General features: G+C 32.2%; 1 protein-coding gene across 4 annotated transcripts; it reads left to right on the plus strand.

Annotated features, from left to right (window-relative positions):
- Position 1: 1 nt before the first annotated feature.
- Positions 2 to 21,950, plus strand: LOC139481511 (transcriptional regulator protein Pur-beta-like). 4 transcript variants are annotated; one of them, XM_071264888.1, is made up of 7 exons: positions 2 to 260; positions 13,353 to 13,459; positions 14,677 to 14,779; positions 15,228 to 15,346; positions 16,393 to 16,525; positions 18,324 to 18,430; positions 18,946 to 21,950. In XM_071264888.1, the coding sequence occupies exons 1-7, from the start codon at positions 212 to 214 to the stop codon at positions 19,087 to 19,089; spliced, it is 762 nt and encodes a 253-aa protein (XP_071120989.1). In that variant the 5' UTR covers positions 2 to 211; the 3' UTR covers positions 19,090 to 21,950. The 4 variants fall into 4 exon arrangements, with proteins under 4 accessions (XP_071120989.1, XP_071120990.1, XP_071120991.1 ...); XM_071264889.1 differs by having other exon boundaries at positions 27 to 260; positions 16,393 to 16,513; XM_071264890.1 differs by having other exon boundaries at positions 113 to 260; positions 15,243 to 15,346.
- Positions 21,951 to 22,290: the final 340 nt, after the last annotated feature.

Consider the following 22,290-nt stretch of genomic DNA (forward strand, 5'->3'; position numbering starts at 1 on the left):
TTTGATGTTCACGACAAAAATATTGTTTTTTAACATCTATAAAAATAAGACATTGATTCAGTTTGCATCAAATTTTGATTATTTACCAAGGAATAAAAAGAGTATCGCAATTTTCGAATCAAATAATTTATTATCAAGAAACTAATTAGGTCATGAATTATTCATGAGGGTTTAGAAGGAGGCTTTGAGGCAGAACAGGAAGGGTTGCACCATGTCGGACCGGGAGAGCGGTGATGAACAACAAGAACAGCAAGGACAGGGTACATATTGTTTGAAACTATCTTACTTGAATACTACTCCATCTATTTTGGTTCTGCATACCTGCTTTATTTCCAAAATATGCTGACAAAGTTGAAAAAACGTGTTTGACTTCATGACCCGGTCAGTCCAAAATATTTTGACATAAAGCGGGATTGCATTTCGAAGTGTGTGTCCTTGATTAAGGTTCCTTTGTAATTGTCATTAGCTAGAATATGCATTGGTATGTTGTTGGTGTTATGCAGATGGAATATCGTTTATTTCATTGCAAGGTGGTTGTTTGTCAGCTGGTAAAATCAAAATGGCGAGAAAATGACCTGATTTTGGATCAAATTTAGAACACTTGCGAACTATTTAGCATCAATCGGAGACACGAACCTTAGAAACAGGTAAAAATATGTTTAATGAAAAAAGCACAATAAAGCCAAGCTTGAATACCTCCATTTGTAATTTAGAATAAGTTGAAGTTGTAGGTGTATAAAGATGTTGGCAAAAGATCAAATTTGAAACTAGATTTTTATTTCACATGACTTGAGTGACAATTTCCAAAAATAATACTCTTTATTGCTATATGACATTGACTTATAAATGATCCATCTTCCAAAATCTTTGAACAAAAATAATTTAAGTAGTAATCAGTGTTCTCCCCAGGCCGTTTTAGCCGTGACGCTATATTTTTTCCCTGTGATGCTATAATAATTTCCGCGACGCTATAATTATTTTCAAGATGCTATTTTTTTACTTGTTTCAATATCGTAAAACCATGTCCTAAATTTTGAACTTTAATCTGATTCCCGATTACGATCATAAAAAATATATCACCTTTAATTGTAATCCCTTCAAGTCGGACAATAGAGGCAATTAAGAGTGATAAAATAGGTGTTAATTGCCCTTTGGTTGATAACTGTTTGGATTTGAATACCCCAAGCTAACACTTGTGACATAACTAATACCACGTGATCTGCAATCGGCAATTTCGACATGGAAAAAATGCAATCACAAAATCATAAAACAATTCGAAATCTACGTTTTTTATTACGGAATTTCAAAGATTGAAACGATTTTTCTCTTTAAAAAACTTTAAAAAGAGGTTTGGTCGTTTATTTTTGCAACTTTCCAAATTATATACTTTCTTTCTTTTCCGGTACTACTTGTCTATCGAGAGCGAAAATTTTGATTTTGAGCTAAATAAGTTTAATACTTCTTTAGAAAGTAATCATAATTGGCTTTAGTTTATGTTTAATCTATTTAATGCATTAAAAGCGTCATATTTATTCCCAATCTCTTGTCAAACATTGTTTATTTTCGGACTCATTCTCGTGAATTTTTCTTCGACTGCCATTGCACATTGTTGTGTAAACTACGGATCGGAACCGGACCAGATATGACAAAAATCCGCATTTTCACGATAATTACTTCAGATGCACAAATGGCACAGAAAAAAAGTACCAATAAAGAAAACTACACATTAACAGACTATTTGTAATTAGATAACTTTGTTAAAAATATACCGTATTCTAATAAAACGCTCCCGGGGCGAAGACGATTTTCAAAAGGGTGGCGTCAATTAGAGAAACGAATTTCGTACCTTACTTCATTGACCTTTACCTGAATTTTGTTGAAACAGACTATAGTAACATACTTGTGTTTCTTATTGTCTCCATAATCTCTAAATAGCGTTTATCGGTAATGTGACCTCATCAAATAATTTGTTAAAATTTTCAAATGAACAAGCGTGCAATAACAATAACATTTGATGTATAAATTTATTCAATATTAGTTTAGAAATGCATGCCTGTTTATAACGTTGAACTTTAATAGCGTACTGTGTAACTGACAGATCTATTTTTGGAACTTGTACACACTGTGTTGTATTATCGGAGTGGATTAAAACATGGGCATTATTGATTTTTCGTTTCATGTTTCTGAGTCGATGGCTTTGCAATATTGTTATGTGTAAGTTTCAATTTTATTTTTTTAACTACAAGTCAAAATGGGGGAGTTTATTAGAAGTCAAAAGTTCTGAACGCACGATTTTCGGTAGGGGGGCGTTAATTAGATAGTGTTTCCTGCAGCTTTTAAAAAGGGCAGGGTAATTGTTAGCTCAGAGGGCACATTAAGCGCGATGGACAACAATTTTAGGGCACTTAACATAAACAGGCAATTTCTATAAAATGGATTCATTTAAAACATACTAGTTTAATACTATAAAAAGGACATATACATCTGTAATCAATCATTAAAACAAATTGTTAAACAAGAAAAAGTGTTTAAAACATATATATATGAAATATTTAAAACAATAAACACAATTAAAAACAAAATCAGTTCTTTAAAAACAAGAAAGCACTATGTCATATACATGTATATAAAAATATTGCTTTGGTCATATCAATTGTCATTGACAAATCCTCCTTTTTTCCCCTAAAAACAGGTTGACACATTCCCTGATATCCAGGGTCATTTTTAGTAACCAAAATTTATTAAATTACAAAAAAAAATAACTTTACAAATTAACCCCTTTCCCTCTACACCCTTTTCCAAATTAAATTAATATAGATACAACAAGTTTTACTACTTTCATGGCACTACCATATCAGCTGTTTATTTCAAATGTCTATAAATAGCCAGACATAGTTGTCTGTTACTTAGGTGTTTTCCTAAGTATTTTTCCTGCCTAAAATGATCATGTGACATGTTTGTAAACAAAAGAAAACATTTGATCAAGGAATTCATTTATTTTCTGGATTATTCTGCTTTTTATAATTTAGTTTGGATTTTTATTCATTTCATTTAAGGTACAGTCAAGCATTTGTATTTAAAAAATAGTCTGCAAAGAATTTTTACTTTTCAATTTGACAAATGTCTCATGATCGCCGTTCATTGGCTTGTTCAACCATGCAAACAATGTAAATTATGTAAATTAGAAATCTATCAGCTTTAAAAAAAAATTATCTAAGCATCACATCGATGTTTTTTAATTAATCTTCTATGCAAAACGATGTTTCTGGGACTTGGGGGATACAATCAGGACCCGTGATTAGTATCTGTATTCACTATTCAATCTATTGCAGTTTGCTAATCAGCTGATTACGAAATCGATTACAAAATGGCGACCTAGTGAACTTTTGTTTTGAAGGGAAATAACTCGAGCGGTATTCATAAAATATGTCTTTCAGTATCGGTTGTTAATTACGACGATAAGGCATGGCGTCAGGAATTTCGACAAAATTAGGGCAGGGCGCTAATTTTTTTTCCCAAAAAGGGCAGGGCGTCGAGAAATCGCGGCAGGGCGCCATTACACGCCATTACACGCCAAAACCACCTGTAGGAAACACTAATTAGAAGGGGGCTTTAAATAGAATAAATACAGTATATCATTTTGATGTAAGGATTAGAAACAACTGGGACTAATAGACAACTTTCGAGTTCGATGCATTGCCGTCAAAAACTCTGGTTTTAGTGAACGTCATTTGTGCGTTTAGGGGCGTCGTCACTTCCGTTTCAATGTTGAGCGAGTGGTTGGAAAACTATAATTCTATATTGTACGAATTATTCAGCCAAATTAAATTCTCAAAATTGACAATCAGCACTGCTGTCATTAGGGAATTGTCATTAAGTACCTACAGAATAACCATTTTTATGCCCCACCTACGATAGTAGAGGGGCATTATGTTTTCTGGTCTGTGCGTCCGTTCGTCCGTCTGTCCCGCTCCAGGTTAAAGTTTTTGGTCAAGGTAGTTTTTGATGAAGTTGAAGTCCAATCGACTTCAAACTTAGTACACATGTTCCCTATGATATGATCTTTCTAATCGACTTCAAACTTAGTACACATGTTCCCTAGGATATGATCTTTCTAATTTTAATGCCAAATTAGAGTTTTTACCCCAATTTCACGGTCCACTGAACATGGAAAATGATAGTGCGAGTGGGGCATTCGTGTACTGAGGACACATTCTTGTTTCTAGTTTATCCTGCACAACGACGATCACTAAGACGCTTGATGAACGTAAATAGTGCAGGGATACAGGCGATCCCTCTATCTGGTAAATGACGTCATAAAGGCGCGCATAATTGACGAGTTTTTGCCGTTGACGGATGAACTCGAAAGTGGTCTATTCATTGAGTACCATATCATAAAACAATGAATTTCATAGACATGATAAAAAAAACCAAAAAAACTGTATTTTCATTGTTATAGTTTTATTGTATTCTCAGTTATGAATTTAACAATATAAGCATATAAATATATATAACATAAAGAAATAGAGTATCGCGGCGCCGCGACAAATGACATTGAAAAAAATACAGTTATTTTTTTACGCCAAATATGATGCTATCCAAAATTTCTGGGGAGAACACTGGTAATATTTCTATTGAACTGATGAAATGACAACATTAGTTAAGGATGATCCTAATTATAATACATGTTCACCTATCTTTAGTTGTTTTTATTCATCAGCCAGATGGAGCTTTAACCCTCTTGCTGCTGGATGTGTCCACACCAGGGCTTCCAAAACGGTCATATATTCCGGTCATTTGTATAATGTCCGGTGAAAGTCTGGCTGGGCAAAGCATGAAACGCATATACTTTTTAGTTTTCAAGGCTTTTTCGGTCATTTTTGGAAAGTTTGCTATAGCTTGCTATTGCTACTTTCCTTAGGCGTCGGCCTCAACTTCCGGTGAGACAGACTATCCCAATGTTCTGCTCCAAGATAATGTAGTACTAGTGTTCGACTTACGATTCTTGGATACTTTGAGTTGCTACTCTTTTGAAAAGATTACAGCTTGAATAAAAAAGGAATGAATGTTCAACGACAATTCAGATGAATTTAGCTTCATATTGAAAATAAGTATCACAAACACTACTTTGCGGATCGGCCATTGGCTGAAGAGAAAATCAAAGAAATCTACGCGAGACAGCGTTTCATTCATGAATATTTCATGAATGAACATTTTCCCTCACTAATTTTTACTATGCACGATATTTACAACTGTTTATTATTGAATAAGTAAAAGCCCGAGTGCATCGAAAGAGTCCGGTATGCGAGAACAAGTTGATATTTGACAAAATTGTCGGATAATTGACAAGTGATAATGGTTTGATTTATTTTAACAATACACAGGTGATAGAATATAAAATAATCGATAATTATATGGCTTATGTCTCACGCCAAGGACGATTAAAGGTAAATACCCGCTTATAGATATAAATAAAAAAGTGCATTGTTTTTGTCAAACCGACATCGATCTGAAAGTTTTGATGCCAAAAATCATTTGAAAACTTTTAATTCGTTAAGTACTAGCTGTTTCACATTCCAATGTGGATATAAGGACCTTCACTCGTTCAGCATGTTCAAGTGGATCAAACTGACATTGACAGAAAAAACATTGTCTTAATGACAATTAGTATCATAGCATCCGTATAATTCAAAAGCAACTGAGTCATCAACTACTTCTAAGAATATTATAGTTCAGTGTATCAAGACCGAGATCAAGCTAAAGACAAGTGCTGTAGAAATTATTAAAATGATTTAATAACATTTGTCCATGTACTAGCAAAATGACTTTCTTAGTGCTTAACAATGCAGTGGCGGATCCAGAACTTTTTATCCTCACTTTATTCCTGGGGCAGTATGATTTTTTAAGATTGACCTATAATTAATAATGTGTCCCACAGAGGCAATGGTTAAATAAATGGCTTAAAACAAAAATCTCAAATGTCATTGCCTAAATGGCAATTACGCAGCAGCAACTAAAATGTGTTACAGGGTTATAAGCACCTCAGATCAACATTGTATGAATCTAGTGTATATAAACTTTTTTATTCCTGAGGTCATACTACTATTGTTATGCCCCCACCATATTGAGTTTTATCCTTGTTTTTTTCTGTAAGTATGTACGTCCCTTACTTGTACGTACGTCCCTTACTTGTACGTACGTCCCTTACTTGTACATACGTCCATACATCACAAAATTGATTTCTGTTCTCTTACTTTAGTTTGCCTGAACCAAATTTTATGAAACTTATACGCAACCACAAAACACAAGTCAAGTTTGAATTTGTCGGCGTCACTTTTACCATTCTAGATGTAAAGGGGTGAAATTTTCAGTATACCCTATCAAGTATATATACCTTTATATATAAGGCTTAAATTAAAATATTGTTTGTTTGCCCTTTACCGACCGACCCTATAAATTCGTTCCGCCTGAAAATCTTTTATTTATGTTTACCAGCAAGATTTTATTTTATTTTATTTTTTGTTCCTACCAAAAATCTTATATTTGTATTTCCCGCTCAAAACTTTTTTACCGGAATTCTCAAGTTTTATCTTTCCTGTATAAGGTCTAGTCCGTTTGGTATCACATGGAGTTTCAAAGCATTTGTTTAAAATCGATGTTGAAAGCTTTGAAATCATGATTTAACGAACGTTACTCTGTGTCTTTATACATGAAGAGCAGGGTTCATTCAAAAAAAGTTCGTCCAATACTAAATTATCAACGAGTGTACAAAATATTTTGTAAACAGACTTTGTATCCTATGTAGGGATGGCCTTTGGTGGTCCGTAGATTAGGATGATTATGTTAATGATGCCTTCGACCAGCATTGATATATTCTGATTTATATCTGACATGAACCAAAGGTCTGTAAAGGGGAGAATATTTGGCAATAAAATCGCCAAGTTTTTCCATACAGATCATTTATAAATGCGGTGTAAAATACGTGACAATTGAGTTTCAAGTCTTGTAGCATTTTTATTGGAAACACAGGCACACACAAAAATTTAAACACTCTAGGGACTTTTTCTACTAGTAATGTACAATGTATTTCTGCCCGGACATATTTTACCAGAACAAAATTATCTCTTACCTGCTTACAGAAAAACTTTAGGTTTGAACCTTGAAGTAAGCGTTCAAGGTACATAGAACTATTAGTGCAAGTTAAAATTCTTAAAAATTCCAGGTATGTTAACGTTTAAAATATGCCGCACAGCCCTATATTTTGAAATTTGAAAAAAATTGTAGTGCATATGAATTAACTTCACATTCTACATGATATTTTTTTCTTCAAAACTTGGGACTATTATACTAATAGTCCTAGAAACTTATTAGCAAAAGCATACTGAAACAAAAGCAATACAGACAAAAATGACATCATGCAGATTTTGTATCTATAAAATAAAATATTATACCTACCTGCCTACCCATGACAAAAAATGTACCGAGCTAAGTTATTTTTTGGGAAAGAAAAATAAAATATTTTACCTACCTACCTACCCTGTTTCAAAACATAGGGTTGGAAAAGGGCAAACAAACAATATTTTAATTTAGGCCTAAAACATAAACATAAAAACGGTCTTTAGATTTAGAAGTATAGATATATAAGAATGTGTCCCCAGTACACGCATGCCCCATCTGCACTATCATTTTCTATGTTCAGTGGACAGTGAAAATGGAGTAAAAACTCTAATTTGGCATTAAAATTAGAAAGATTATACCATAGGGAACAACTATAATACTAAAATGACGAGGTCCAATTTATCAGCCGTCATGGGGTAAAAACGACAAATCAAAGAATTCAATTTTATATATATCCAATATAGGACAATGGTATTGATTAAAAATTAACAGCACTCTTCCACATAATTAATATTCACCTGTTACCTATATATTACCTTATTGGTAGGTTTCTCATCTGACAGGCGCACCACCAAACAGTGTATTTCGGATTTTGCCATGTACACAGGGTTGACACTACTAAATTCAATCATTGTCAAATTGTTCCCTATTGTAGTATTTTAAGCAGTAAGACTTTCTAAGATGACAATACGAGTACTAAAAATCTGGACTTAAAATAAGGCGTATAGGTACAGTTTTCAATTTGTTAGCGGGCATGACATAAAACAGCGAATCAAAGAATTCAACTTTATTTATAACTAAATTAATAAATATAGGACAATGCTGTTGATTAAAAAATACTCCATTCCAGGACCTTTTGTTTTCAATTAATATTACCAATAATTGATAAGTTCCTGGTCGACGGGTTCAAACAGACAGATTTTGAAAGCAGAGAACACTGCATCTTATAATCGGCATGACTTTATCAGATGGCAATCCCAATACTAAAATAAGGCGTAGGCATAGTTATATACTTTAATTCAGTCACAGACCCGCGATATCACGGGTGTGTTCTAGTGTGTACTAAGTTTCAAATTGATTGGACTTCAACTTCATCAAAAGCTACCTTGACCAAAAACTTTAACCTGAATGGGACAGACGAACGGACGGAAGGACGGACGGACGGAAGGACGGACGGACGAAGGGACGCACGGACCAGAAAACATAATGCCCATAAATGGGGCATAAAAAGTGATTTTTGTTTTTGGAAATTGCTGGCGAGACAATGGTCTAGTTTAAAAAATCAAAACAGTGATTTAAATACATATTTAAAATAATACACGTCAATAACCTATTTGAAATAATACACATATACAGTTGCAAACTTTCCAGAGGTGCTATCCAGCACTTTGATTACATAATTCACGATCTTTTTGACCCAACCTTTTGCCTTTAACATCAACACATTTCCGGTCATAAATGTGACATGATGATTAATTACTATCAAAACAACACCTACTTCAATACTTTCTAATTTTAATCAAGGCTAATTAGTAGTTGGACAGCTGAAATCTACCTGTTCAGGTGACAGGTGAACTATGTTCAGTACCGGACATCGTATAAATTGATCGGTTTATTCACAAATATTTTCTTACATTTCAGCGGTTTGTATCTAATTGATTTAGTCCAAAAGATTAAAATTATTAGAAATTAGTTTATCAACATGATTTGATGAAAAATTTTAAAAGGTTTTAAATAAAAAAGCGTCAGAACTACGTCGTATGAACTAGAACACGTGTGCGCATGTGCACAGGTGGGAAATTTAATAATGCACCCCACATTTCTTCAAAAATGCAAAAATTATCATTGATACCTGTATCTAACGTTCAATTCAAGCATTTTGTTGAAGAAATAACGTGGAAAGAGCTTCTTCTCTCAGTCGTGCTTTGTAAACGTACACGGATTTTACGTATCCGTTTATGGTCCATGTTTTACCATTGTCAAGTCAACATCCGGTTGAAAACGAAAGTAAAGTTTTTGACATTGTCATTTTGCACAATAAAAAGTCTAAGGCAGATATGGAGCTCAGATATGAGCATGCTGATGTGCACACTTTGAATGATGCACTGCCAATTTAACAGTTACATCCGAACACCAAATTCATATCATATCAAAGTAAAGTTTAAAATCGGTTTTTTTTTAATGTAATGTCAATCATTGGAATGGCCATCTGATTACCATAATTGCCTTTTGTGACCAAGTCTTAAGGGATTAAAATCGGGATCAGATATGAAATGTCCGGCTGGCTCAAATATTTTTTGGAAGCCCTGGTCCACACCTGTTGTGTCCATAGGACACATTTGTCTGTTTTAATTTAAACATGCTTCTAATCATTGATGTACCTCTTTCGAATAAAAGACCTAAGATTAATTGGTGTATTATTTTTCTACAATGAGTCCCGAAATGTTACCGTCATTAGGTTGTGATGACATTATTGATATATTCTCTAATTTTAGTTAGTTTCAACCAAATGTCACAAAACACGGTTTAGTTTGAGTTGCATCCTTTTTATTGTGAACTTTCCATTTCTTTGTAGCAACACTCCAGTAGCGCCTGCATACAGAGTATATATCTCACAATTGATACAATATTCCCGTAATAACATGAACAACACGACGGGTGCCACATGTAGAGCAGGATCTGCTTACCCTACCTGAGATCACCCCCAGTTTTTGGTGGTGTTTGTGTTGCTTAGTCTTAAGTTTTCTATGTTGTGTCTTGTGCAATGTTGTTTGTCTTTTTTCTTTTTTATAAGCACATTTACTGGGCGTATTATGGTATATTGTTGTCCGTCGTCAACATGTCGGACATTAACTCAAAAACGCTTACACCAATTTGCATAAAACTTTGATGAATTGTTTATATCTATTGACGTAAGCTCCCTTTCGTTTTTTGTTAATTTTAGATTTTACATTTCGAAATTATGGGGTTTTATTCATTATAAAAGGGGGGATTTTCCAGTTTTCGGACAATAACTCAAAATGATGTCCGCAATTCTCATGAAACTTGAGTGAATTTTTTTCTATCTATTGATGTAAACTCCCTTTTGATTTTCATGAATTTCTAATATGACATTGAGAATTAATTGAACTTTATTGTTTATAGTCTGACAACAGTATTGCCCAACAGCACAGTGTATTGCACAACAACAAGAAATCTTTAATTGAATATAAATTCAATTCATACTAGTCATAAAACCAATTTCAAGTTCTTTGACCACATTTTTTCAGAAACCTATAATATGTCAAGTATTTAATTACAGTCCAAATTCAGACCTGTATCAAGCATGAATGTTATGTCCAATTTTGCACCAACTGTTCAGGGTTGGACCTCTGTGGACATATCCAGCTGTGCTCAGCAAAGCAGTTTATTAGCCATGGCGATTTCAGTTTGTTTACGATCTATGATCTATGAGTTTGGCTGTCCCTCTGGTATCTTTTGCTCCTCTTTTATGGTTCTAGGGTTATGTCCCTTTATAATGTAGTATGCAACCAGGGGCATCATCTGTCCCATGGATGCATTAATATTCTCCATTTATTTATCAATGAAATACGCCAGTTGACTTAAGGTCAATCAGTAATTCAGTTCAAAGGTCATTGTACAATCAGGTTTAACTTTGATGTAATAATATGTAAGCATTTGTTTGGGGAAATGCTCAAATTGAAAGTAATCTATATGATGGTTTTATACTCAAAATTAAAGCAGCATAGAAAAACCAGAGTTGTCAAAGCTTACAGTTTTAAGAAAGTCATGATTTCATTCGATGATATATTCATCTGAATTTTGCTACTTTAATTCATCAAAAATTCCTTAAAAAGATTTGACAATTGTAAATTACTTTTTAATGACTTAGACTAATTATGGTCATTCTAGATGTATTTACACTTGTATGCAAATTTGTCTATTATAGTCAAACAAAAAATTTTGTGTCGCAATTTAAAACATTTGACATCCTATTTAAAAAGATACTGTCACACAGCGCAAGAAGGTTGTTCAGGCACAGATGTAGGGTAATTTGGAAAAAAATCGGCCAAATATCCAAAAGTGTTCAAAATGAAAGGTATTACAATAAGTTTACCAGTTTGGTCTGACATAAATGTTATTGGTCATGTTAGTCCAACATGGTATGACTGTCAGAGCCAACCATGCAAGGGCTGTATAGCCAGTCAAGGTCCTTAAAACTTCCATTTGTTGACTGTCAAGCTGAAATTCAGACAGTTTGGCACAGATTGTTAGATTTGTAACAATTTATCAATTTTCAGCAATATAAAAGTAAATTTTCTATTTCATTATAAATTATGATGTTACTAGTATTGTGCACACTTTCTCCAAAATAACAACACTTTTCCCTTTGAGAGTCAAGGGAACATAGATGGAATAAGAACTGAATAAAAGTTTTGAATAAGAACTGAATAAAAGTATTGAAGAAGAACTGAATAAAAGTATTGAAGAAGAACTGAATCAAAGTAAATGACTTTATGGATCAGTAACCCTGCCATTAGATTAAGCAAACAAATGTACATGTAAATAATATTGAAATTGTCATTTTTACTAAATTTTTGTTATTTTGTTTGATTTGCCTTGTGGTGTTGCTTACAAAATGCATAAATGATTTTGTATTATAGAATGACTCAAACCGTGACCTACATTCTGTACATCATAAACCAGAATAATTTAGTCTTCATCTTCTTTATGATTAACTTATACAGCAACAGGTCCAACCCTTATTTTTTTGGGAAAAAATTGTATTGATTTAATAGGCCTGTTACAGTAACAGAATTCATACAGTCAGGCAAAACAGTAATATTTCAATCCTGGACTATTTGGCCTGTGGCCAAGTGTGATGAGTGGAATATTTCAGTTAGAAGTCATTAATTAAAAACATTTAAATTAAAGAATTTATCCAGCCAAGTTACATGTATGAGTACACTTTATTATACATGTATTTCGATTTGTGATGATCAATTTTTAAAGAAATTAAGGTGCATTGGTTGGCTAATTCATCATGGTCATGTACAATTCTTAGAAAAACTACTTTAAATGTATCGTCACTTCAAACATATAGTGAAATTAACTTTTTCATAGAGATAACAAGAAGAATGTTAGGGTCAATCAATACCTTACATTTTCTTTATGAAGACACCATGACCACCCTTGTATTGATTTTTTACCTCATATTTAATACATCTTTCTAATGTTTTATTATGTAATTTATATTGTAAGCCATTAAACTTATGAAAATCAATAAATATTACACAGATTAATTCTGCTAAACATTAAACACTTATTATATTTTATTATTATTATTATATATTCCATCCGAAAGGAACCGCCTTGCTACACGCGCCGATCTACAGGCCACCAGCATATACATGGACCAAGGAATATTCCATACTTGTGACGAAATAACAACTGAACCAAGATGACTTACGTACAAAATAACATGAACACTATATCACTTTTTATTGAAAATACTACATGTACTATGAAGGCGAAATCTTTATTGTAACCTTCCATGGGGTGGCCAGGCCAAAAAATATCTAGTACTTGAAATTCAAAAATATTAATTTATTGGATAAACTGATAAACTATTTTACAATTTTATACCCCTGCCACGCTGGAGGGTGCATTAAGTGTTACCCTTGTCAGTTTATGTACGTACACCCCAAAAACTGGGAGGCAGGAGTCACAGGAAATAGGAATCCTAGAACTGTTACAGAGTGTAGTAGATACAATAACCAGTGAGGCAAACTGATGCCCCAGCACAGTGCACTCCTCTGAAGTAACTGTATAATGTATATTTAATTACTGAAAAAATATGTTTTAATGCAATTTTGATTGTCAGATGGGAAAATATTTCATTATTGGACAACAAAATTTATTTTCTGTCTTATTGAATCACTTGTTTATTTCAGGCTCTGGTGAGCAGGAGTTGGCAACAAAAACTTTGCAGATTCAGTCAAAGAGATTCTATTTAGATGTCAAACAAAACAGACGTGGAAGATTTATCAAAATAGCAGAAGTTTGTATTTGTTATAGTTTCATCATGTCTTGACCGCTAGATTTATAAGTTTTTTAACCATGAAACATTTGCAATTGATTTAAGCTGGGAAAATGTAAACTTTTGTTCAAATAATTAACTTTTATTCAAATAATTGCCTCTTTTCTGTAATAAAATACAAAGCAGCACTGCCTATAGTCCACTAGTCTATATACTTTCTTTCTTTGCAAGAATTTTGTTGTAACTTTTTTTTTATATATATTTATGCATATATTGATTGGCAAAATGAATTTGCTCCTGGAATCTCAAATTAAACAATTTTTGTTGACATCCAATTGATTAATTTCCTATAACTTACAACTAGTCAATCAACATTTGTTACATTATTTTCATTAAAAACAGATGTACAATATGTGCATGTGTCAATGAGAGAACACCTGAACAAAACCCACTTTAAATCTAAAGGTCAATATACAACATAAGACTTACATTTTGTATGTAGACCTATAGACTAGTATATATGTAAACGAGACATCAGTTTACCAATGTAAGGACTTTGACATTAGACTAATGTAACCCAATAGTACATGTATATGTCAATGAGAAATTAGTTTACCAATACAATAGTCAATACAAAAACCTAGAGGTCAAGACTTCATACCAACACAAGACCTGTTGGAAATCGTCAATACAAAAACCTAGAGGTCAAGACTTCATACCAACACAAGACCTGTTATAATCGTCAATACAAAAACCTAGAGGTCAAGACTTCATACCAGCACAAGACCTGTTGGAAATCGTCAATACAAAAACCTAGAGGTCAAGACTTCATACCAGCACAAGACCTGTTGGAAATCATCAATACACTGGACTAAATTTTTGTATTGGATTTGCATTGCAATCATGTCATACACTCTGACAATATATAATTCTGATCTGTAATATCTGGTAAAATCCAGGTTTTAGTGTAAAAATAATTCTGTAAGGTTCCTCCCAAACAGGGGATAAAAAAAAACTGTGAAAAATTGACACCTGGGAATCGATACATGAAATGACTGTGCATAATCAATCAAAATACACACTGGCGTCAATATCACATGTACCTATGTTGTTGTAAATTAGTCAGAACATAATATCACAACGAAAAATTATGATATTCAGTATGTAAACATTGAAAATATCAATGATATAAACATGAATAATCTAAAGATGAGAACAATAGAAATGATTTGTTTCAGGTGGGCGCAGGAGGAAAGAAAAGTCGCCTCCTGTTGGCAATGTCTACCGCCGCAGAATTCAGGGATTATCTTACAGATTTTAGTGAACATTACGCATCACTTGGTAACTTGTTAACTTTTTTCCTTCCCTCTTTGAATGTTGTTTTTTTTTACACTGGAGTGTACACTTCAACAAATTATTTAAATTGTTTTTACATTACTAACAAAGAGTTAATCCCCTTAATTTTTTGTATTTTATTCATCCCATTTTTATGAAAATGAAAGTATTATCTGAAAAAAATCTTTGCATTTTATTACAAATGTTGAAAAACAAAATAACTCATTTCAATTTAAGTTTTGGTTCTGGCATTACAGATAAGATTTTTTTGCAAGTGATCTTTGATAACAAAATGTAATTATATTTGGCCTAGAAATTATCAGGTAATGATGATGAAATTTTTTTTGTAATTCATCATTTAATACAAATACATATTATTACAGCTCTTGTATATATATATCATAGTCTTCTTTACGCCCGGTTGTTTGGGAACACTGAAATTACTACATTGTAGGTCCTCCTAACCCAGATAATTTACCTGAAGACGGTAAACTGAAAAGTGAAACCATGATTAAAGACAATAGACGTTACTACCTTGACCTCAAGGAAAATCAGCGAGGGAGATTCTTGAGGGTAAGTGGCTAGGCTACCAGCATAGGGGTAATAGTACTTGAAATTTTCATAAAAAATAATAATTTACAGGTCCGTGTCACATACAAGCCAGTGAAATTCATTTTTACCATTTTAAGATTGCTGAATAGCAGGTTTTTAACATGTTAGGAAATTTCACTTTATTTCAGATTTTACAGTAATTCAGAATTGAGACTTTCCTCTCCGGTGTTTGCAAAAACTAATCCACAAATATTCACTTTTCAGCAGATATAATAAAAGGATGGATTTTATATTGACAAATTTTAGTAGCCCTTACCATGCAAGGAATGTATTAATGTATCTTTCTGAAATCAAGAATTGCCATTCTTTCAGAGGTCAGCAGTTTGACATTGATTCAAAATTTAGACATGTTCCCTCAATGTGATGCAATTTATTGTTATGTTTTCTTAGAATTTATGTTGCAGTTTGAAATTTATACTGTCGAAAAATGGCAATTTCTAAGGGTAATTTTCTCTCACTAAATGACTGACACAGTAAAGATGTAAGGATGTTACAGTTCAGGTGCAGGGAGTGAAAATTAATATACCCCTGCTTTATTAAGCGAATCCCATTGGTATATAGTGATGTGGGTGTTTGTCCTTGCATCCCCTTTTGTACCATCTACTGCTCCTGAACACCTTGAAATAATACATATAACTTTCACAGTATCAACATACAAGATGTACTAAAGCACCTTCCTTTTCGTTTTTCATCCAAATGATTGTTATGAGCTAACTGTGACAGGATATTGATGAACTTTCTCATATCAGCATATTGCAGTACACATTTGAATCAGCTTTTCCCTAACCCCTTTCAATAATTAATGAAAATCTCTCTGGGAAGGTTATATTTTGACAATTTGCATTAAATGGTACGTCATTATCATGTATATTCATTTGTAAGTTAGATCAAAGAAGCAGTACAATGTAAGTATAAATCTACATGTTTTATCATCTGATTTTTCATGCAAATAATTTTTGCAAATGAAATGTTAATTTGTTATTATGAGATTTGTTTGCCATGAATAGGTAGCACAGACTCGTCCGCGAGGTGGACCTCGCTCACAAATAGCCATTCCTGCACAAGGAATGATTGAGTTTCGAGATGCTTTAACAGATTTGTTAGATGAGTTTGGTACGGACGACCACGGTGAGTCAGATGGTACATATTGTTTTATTTGTTGTTTTATACGCTTTTATTCCTGCTCATCAGTTAGCATTTGTATTTTATATCTTTATTGTAAGGGTGGGCCAAAAAATACATATCTTGTTGTGGATTCATTTATTTTCATGGGAAACAATGCTTTTTTTTTTTATTGGGGAAACATATTTGTGGATATTAAATTTTGAATATGGCTAATCTGCATTATACTGTATAGGAAATTTGTATTTTGTTGAACATTTTAATTTGCTGTTTACCTATATTTACAAAAATTAGTACCTTACAAATAATAATGAATCCACTGTATTCATCAGTAATTATTGATAAAAAAAAATATATTTTGTAAAAACTGGTTATTAAATGTGAATGCAAATGGTACTAGACACTGCTTCTTGCTCAAAATTTTGCTTGAAATGATGATTTTCCACATTTTCTTCTCTTGCTGTATTCTTTGATTCTATCTATTATTACGGAATTTACCTAAATGCCAAAAAGAAGTCATTGGTATACGATTAAATGAGGGCTATTCCAGAAAAAAATGTATGGGGGGGGGTTGGGGTTGGAAGGCACATTATATTAATAATACATGGGGGATGGGTATCAGAGCAACTTTTCACACTTTAATGCACTAAAGTCTCAATTACAATTGTCTGGGTGGCGGGTGCTGCAAAAAGTGCCTTCCAACCCCCCCATACATTTTTTTCTGGAATAGCCCTGCTTAAAAAGTGTCCATTCAATTTGAGAATTTTCATTAAAAGGTCCAGGGTACATGTATAATTATAAGATAGGAGTAAACTTTGTATGGTTATTGCTTTAATGTACATTAGTTTGCTATCCAATATATATATAGCTTCAAAGCGAAAGTTTGTTTGTAAATTTTGGTAGAGCTCCCGGTAAATATTTGCTGATGCTATGATAATGTTGTACATGAAATAGGTACAGACATATCACTTGAGATCTTTTGACTTAGCCTTATTAAGTTTCACAATTCTTTAGTTCTCAATACTGAAACCTAACTCTATGAAACAACATTAATGAATACATATGTCAGTTTTATTCTTGTATTGATATTGACATAGTCATTTGACTCTAAAATATACTGGTATAAAACTTTGAATATCAAGTAATATCAAGTTTTTTCTCCAAAACATTTGTATACTGTGAATCTAAAATTTTTGCTAATCGGCTAAAAAGGGCCAAAATGTCCCCCACACAAGTTATTCGTACAAATAAACCCTATTTAAGTAAAGGTGCGATTGTTCGATGCAGAAATTAAACCCCCCAGGTTAAAAGTTTTTCATTGAATTTTACACAAATTAACAACCTGTTAAAATTCCCATGAACGTTTACAGTTATCTTATTAATTAAAAAAACTAGATTTCCAGTTTTGCTAAAAGACTCCTATATTCTCTGATACTTATATGGAGGTACATGTCATTAGAAGTTAACATATTTCAGCTTCAATTCTCTCATATGCTTAAATGTCCCTCTTAGATTTCATCATATTTTCATAATTTGTTTGAAAAATTGTACTAGACTACCTCATTTACAACATGTTACCGCAAATTTGTCTGGAGCTCTGCCTACATGGAACATCCTATTATATTGGTATTGTTTTTTCTATCTAAATGCATAACTGTAGAATAAGGAAAGGAACTAAGTCTTCATTTAATTTCTAGTGTCAGAATATGTACATAGTACTTGTATAAGACAAAGTTACACTTTAGCTTGACATGAAGTTACACTTTAAATATATCAATTTGACAGATCTTATCACTTGAAAATATTGTCTTTGTAGAAGGACAGAGTGAATTACCAGAAAGCAAGTACCTGAGGGTTGAAAACAAAGTCTTCTATTTTGATGTCGGCTCTAACAGACGTGGGGTTTACCTGAGAGTATCAGAGGTATGTTTTATAACTTTGTATGGCCTTGATCAAACTTTTGTAATGAAACTTTGCAAAGAATATAGAAACACAGCTATCTATCTGTAATAAACATCCTTGAAGGCAGGCATCACAGACCACCAACATTCTTGCATGATTACATTCAGTATTAACCACTTGTATATGGTCCTTGACAAGGTTGTCATTAATGGCTGTCTGATTGCCCATCGTTCAAGTAAAAGCTGAAGTGTGCTTTCTGATAAGCAGGTAAACACTTAAAACACTCAAAATTATCATCACAATTAGCGCTAACAATATCGGCTACGGTAATTTTCATTTTAGTATTTTTCTGGTTTCTGCCAATCAGAGTTTAGTTTTGGTACACATTCTTTAATTGCAGGTAAATCATTAATTCCATTATCTCTTGAACAGACTAATATGGAACTTTACTTTATATTTGTTTGATCTATATCTTATGAAGATTTATAAGTTGAATGTTTTAATGATAATGATTAAAAAATTATATTCTTTTTCAGGTACGATCTAATTATCGCACTGCCGTCACCATTCCAGAGAGGTCTTGGGGCAGGTTTCGTGACATGTTGTCAGAATTCGTTGAAGGTTCCACTCAGACAGGAACTGTAGCTGAGGCTCCAAAAGACGTGAAAGAGACGAAATAAAGATGGCTACCTATCTGACAGAGGAAATGTGCAACGTCGAGGGTCTGGTCCATATGTTTTGTAAAAAGTGCACTTGGTGTTGCGTTATGTGAAATTTTATCAGTAATTGATTGTCCTTGAGGAGAATTTTTAGCTGTTTTTTGATTGATTATAGTTGTAAGGATTAATGGTGTGTTTTTCATTTATGGTCAGAATCACAAGAAATGTTGTCTCTATTCATTCTATTACCCTTATTGACATTTTTTGTGGGATTTTAAAATTTCTATGAAAATTAAAATTCCCTAGCACAGTATTTTTACGAGGCACATTTCCTTTGCCATGTTGACAAAGCAAAAGACATTTGACAACGCTAATGTCTAATGGCATAGGGAAAGATCGTATACTTGTGGAAAGTTTCTTACTGAATGTACTGTAGTTTGTATAATGGTGTAGGTTCAAGGTTTTAAGCTACTCTGGATAAAGGCAAATATGATATGATTGTGTGTTAATGTACTTGTACTGTTAGATGAATTTATAATAGATAAAAGAAAATGAACAGTTGCATAAAATGACGAGCTGTCCAGGACTGACTGGATATGGTTCATTTGTCTCCGTGTTATACAAAGTTGGACATGCAGCTGGTTCCGTTATCGTTCACACATTTACATCATCCTTGCCGTTAGTGACCGTTACGCACAGAGATTGGAATTTACGACTGAAATAAACTGTGATAATTTATATCTGACATTAACAATATATCATTGTAAAAATTTATTCTCGAAAAAATTATATTTCATACTGTTAAATTAATGTTGAATAATTTTTTTCTGAGTGTTGAAATATCTTAATTACAGCATTACTGTACATACATAGCCTCCATTTATATTTGCCTTTTGTGGTGTTAGGGAGTAATTTCGTTAAACATTGTTTATTTAGTTGCATTTCATCAAACATCAAAAACAAAATATCAATCAAACAATTCATAACTAAATAAAGTTTTGCAGGACTAACAGACATCTTGTGTATGGTAAAGATAAGGCAGGTGATATTTTGAAGGTGAATAATGCCAAAATAGTTCTATGTACAATGCTGTAGTTTCAGGAAAATTTACTAATTCAAATATTATGTTTCATATAATGTTTAACTTTTTTTTCACTTTGTCACCATAGGAATAAAAAAAAATATAGTTTATTCTAATATCAATTAGATTGAAATGTCTTAAACATTTTCTATAAAGTAACAAATTTTTGTAAAATTAGTTTGGTCATTCCAAAGACAAAAGGAAAAAAATCCATTAAAAATAGACTTAAACAACCTTTGTGTTGTGTATGACAAAGTGTAAAAAAGTGTACATTATGTTATTATTATAAGGCCAATCAGTATAAGGTAAAGTGTTATAATTTATATACCTTCAACTGTGATAGAATTGTACAAAGTTGTTGTTGGTGATGATATTCTTTATTTAACCTTGTTTATGTTGACCTTGGAGCATGCTTCGATAAAGGACATTGTGAAATAAATGCTTCATTTTCCCAAACTAATTTAAAATCTTGTGGAAAATCTATTGGCATTTTTGTGATGGAAGTTCTCTCTTTGTATGCTTTCAAAGTTATCATAAACGAGTCAATTCTTGACCTTATATCTTGTTAAAGTTTTTTGTTATATATCTCAAATTATTGGTTTTTAAAAAAGTTTATTTTACAAATTACACAACTTTGTATGTGATACTTCAATACTAATTTTTTTAAGTAATACTGCATTTTCTGATGGAAAAAAGTTGATAAAAAGTTAATGAATGTTAAATAAAAACAAGACTTCCTTTACTCCAACAAAGGAGCACAGAATTGGAACAAACTAAACTTCACTAAAAAGTAGATATAAAAGTGAAATGTTATGTTTTAGAGAGTCTCTTCTTCTACCTTTTTCATAATATATAAAGATCAAAAGTAAAATAGTATATTTTACTCCCTTCCTTATTTAAAATTACTCAAGCTGCTTAAAACCTTGTTAGCTATACTCATATTTTGTTTTGTGTTTTTAAACATTTCTGTTAAACTTTGGCCTGAAGTTTGTTTCATAACAGATAAAGCTTTGCAATCATGACCTAATTTTGGTAAAATTTATTTTATATCATGCCATTGTCTCAATAAACTTTCAGATATAAGAAATTGGAATGAGAAATTTAATATTTATAGGATAAATGTTGGTTATCTATACCTGTTTGCAAAGTTTTTTTCTGTAATGAGGCACCATTTACCTTCAACTGTAGCACACTTTAAAAATTGAAACCTAAAACTTTTTTGTAGTACAAGTTACAATTTGTATTTTATTTACCAGAAACATTTCTGGTTTTTTTGGAAGTTTTTCTGTTGGTTATGTTAAATTTCTTGTTATTCAACGTAGATTTGTATAGCACACAGAAAAGTAGTCTTGCACACATTTTGCAGTACACTCGTTGAGTCAATAGTTTTGGTTTCAGTTAATTTCTTGTTATTCTGTTTGTTTTTTCTGTTTATAGTTAAACTCTTACCTCATGTTTTATCTTTTTTAAGTTTATTGAAAAATCGGCCATTAATCTGAAATTGTCTTTCCGACTTGTAGTTTTCAGTACTGTGGCTCAGTAACCAAGTGCTGTATGTTCTTTCAAAAACCATGTTTAAGTTGTGTCTATATTTTATCATTTTGTTTTTTCTTCATGTTCAGTTTTTACATACAAATTAATAATGTATTTTTTGAAAATTCGAAACAGACCACTCATAGATTGTAACATGTTAGCATTGTTTTTCTTTTTACCATTAAGTAGTTTATCAAGAACAAAGAAAATAGATTTGAAAAAAATATTGAAATTGTATATCTAAAGTATGCCTTCAGAAAAAATAAAATATGTTATTTGTTATATAAAATGTGATGGAAATTTTTGTACCCCAGCTATATTCACATAAGCAAGATAAGGTGAAGACATTTAACTATAAGTTTCAGTTCAACAGTAGAAATAATTGGAAAAGTAACAACAGAATTTTAGCAGTGATGTAAAAGATAATACGGAATATTCATGCGTTGAGTAATATTTTATTTTGTTTTAAACATGGTGATGACTTTTTCTGAAATTTAAGTTTGTTAAAACATTAAATTTTAAAAAATGTGTTTACGAGATTTTTTGAAACTGAAGATCATGAACGAAACTATTAATTTAACCTTAACCTTATCTTAACTGATTTAATG

Source organism: Mytilus edulis, chromosome 7, assembly GCF_963676685.1.
Source record: "Mytilus edulis chromosome 7, xbMytEdul2.2, whole genome shotgun sequence".
In the NCBI taxonomy this organism is placed as follows: Eukaryota; Metazoa; Mollusca; class Bivalvia; order Mytilida; family Mytilidae; genus Mytilus; species Mytilus edulis.

What these genes read in the sequence shown, in the direction of transcription:
- LOC139481511 (XM_071264888.1), top strand. Translation starts at nt 212, where the DNA reads ATGTCGGACCGGGAGAGCGGTGATGAACAACAAGAACAGCAAGGACAG. An exon ending in GATTTATCAAAATAGCAGAA is followed by an intron (nt 13,460 to 14,676) that starts GTTTGTATTTGT and finishes GATTTGTTTCAG; the next exon opens with GTGGGCGCAGGAGGAAAGAA. An exon ending in AGCGAGGGAGATTCTTGAGG is followed by an intron (nt 15,347 to 16,392) that starts GTAAGTGGCTAG and finishes TGCCATGAATAG; the next exon opens with GTAGCACAGACTCGTCCGCG.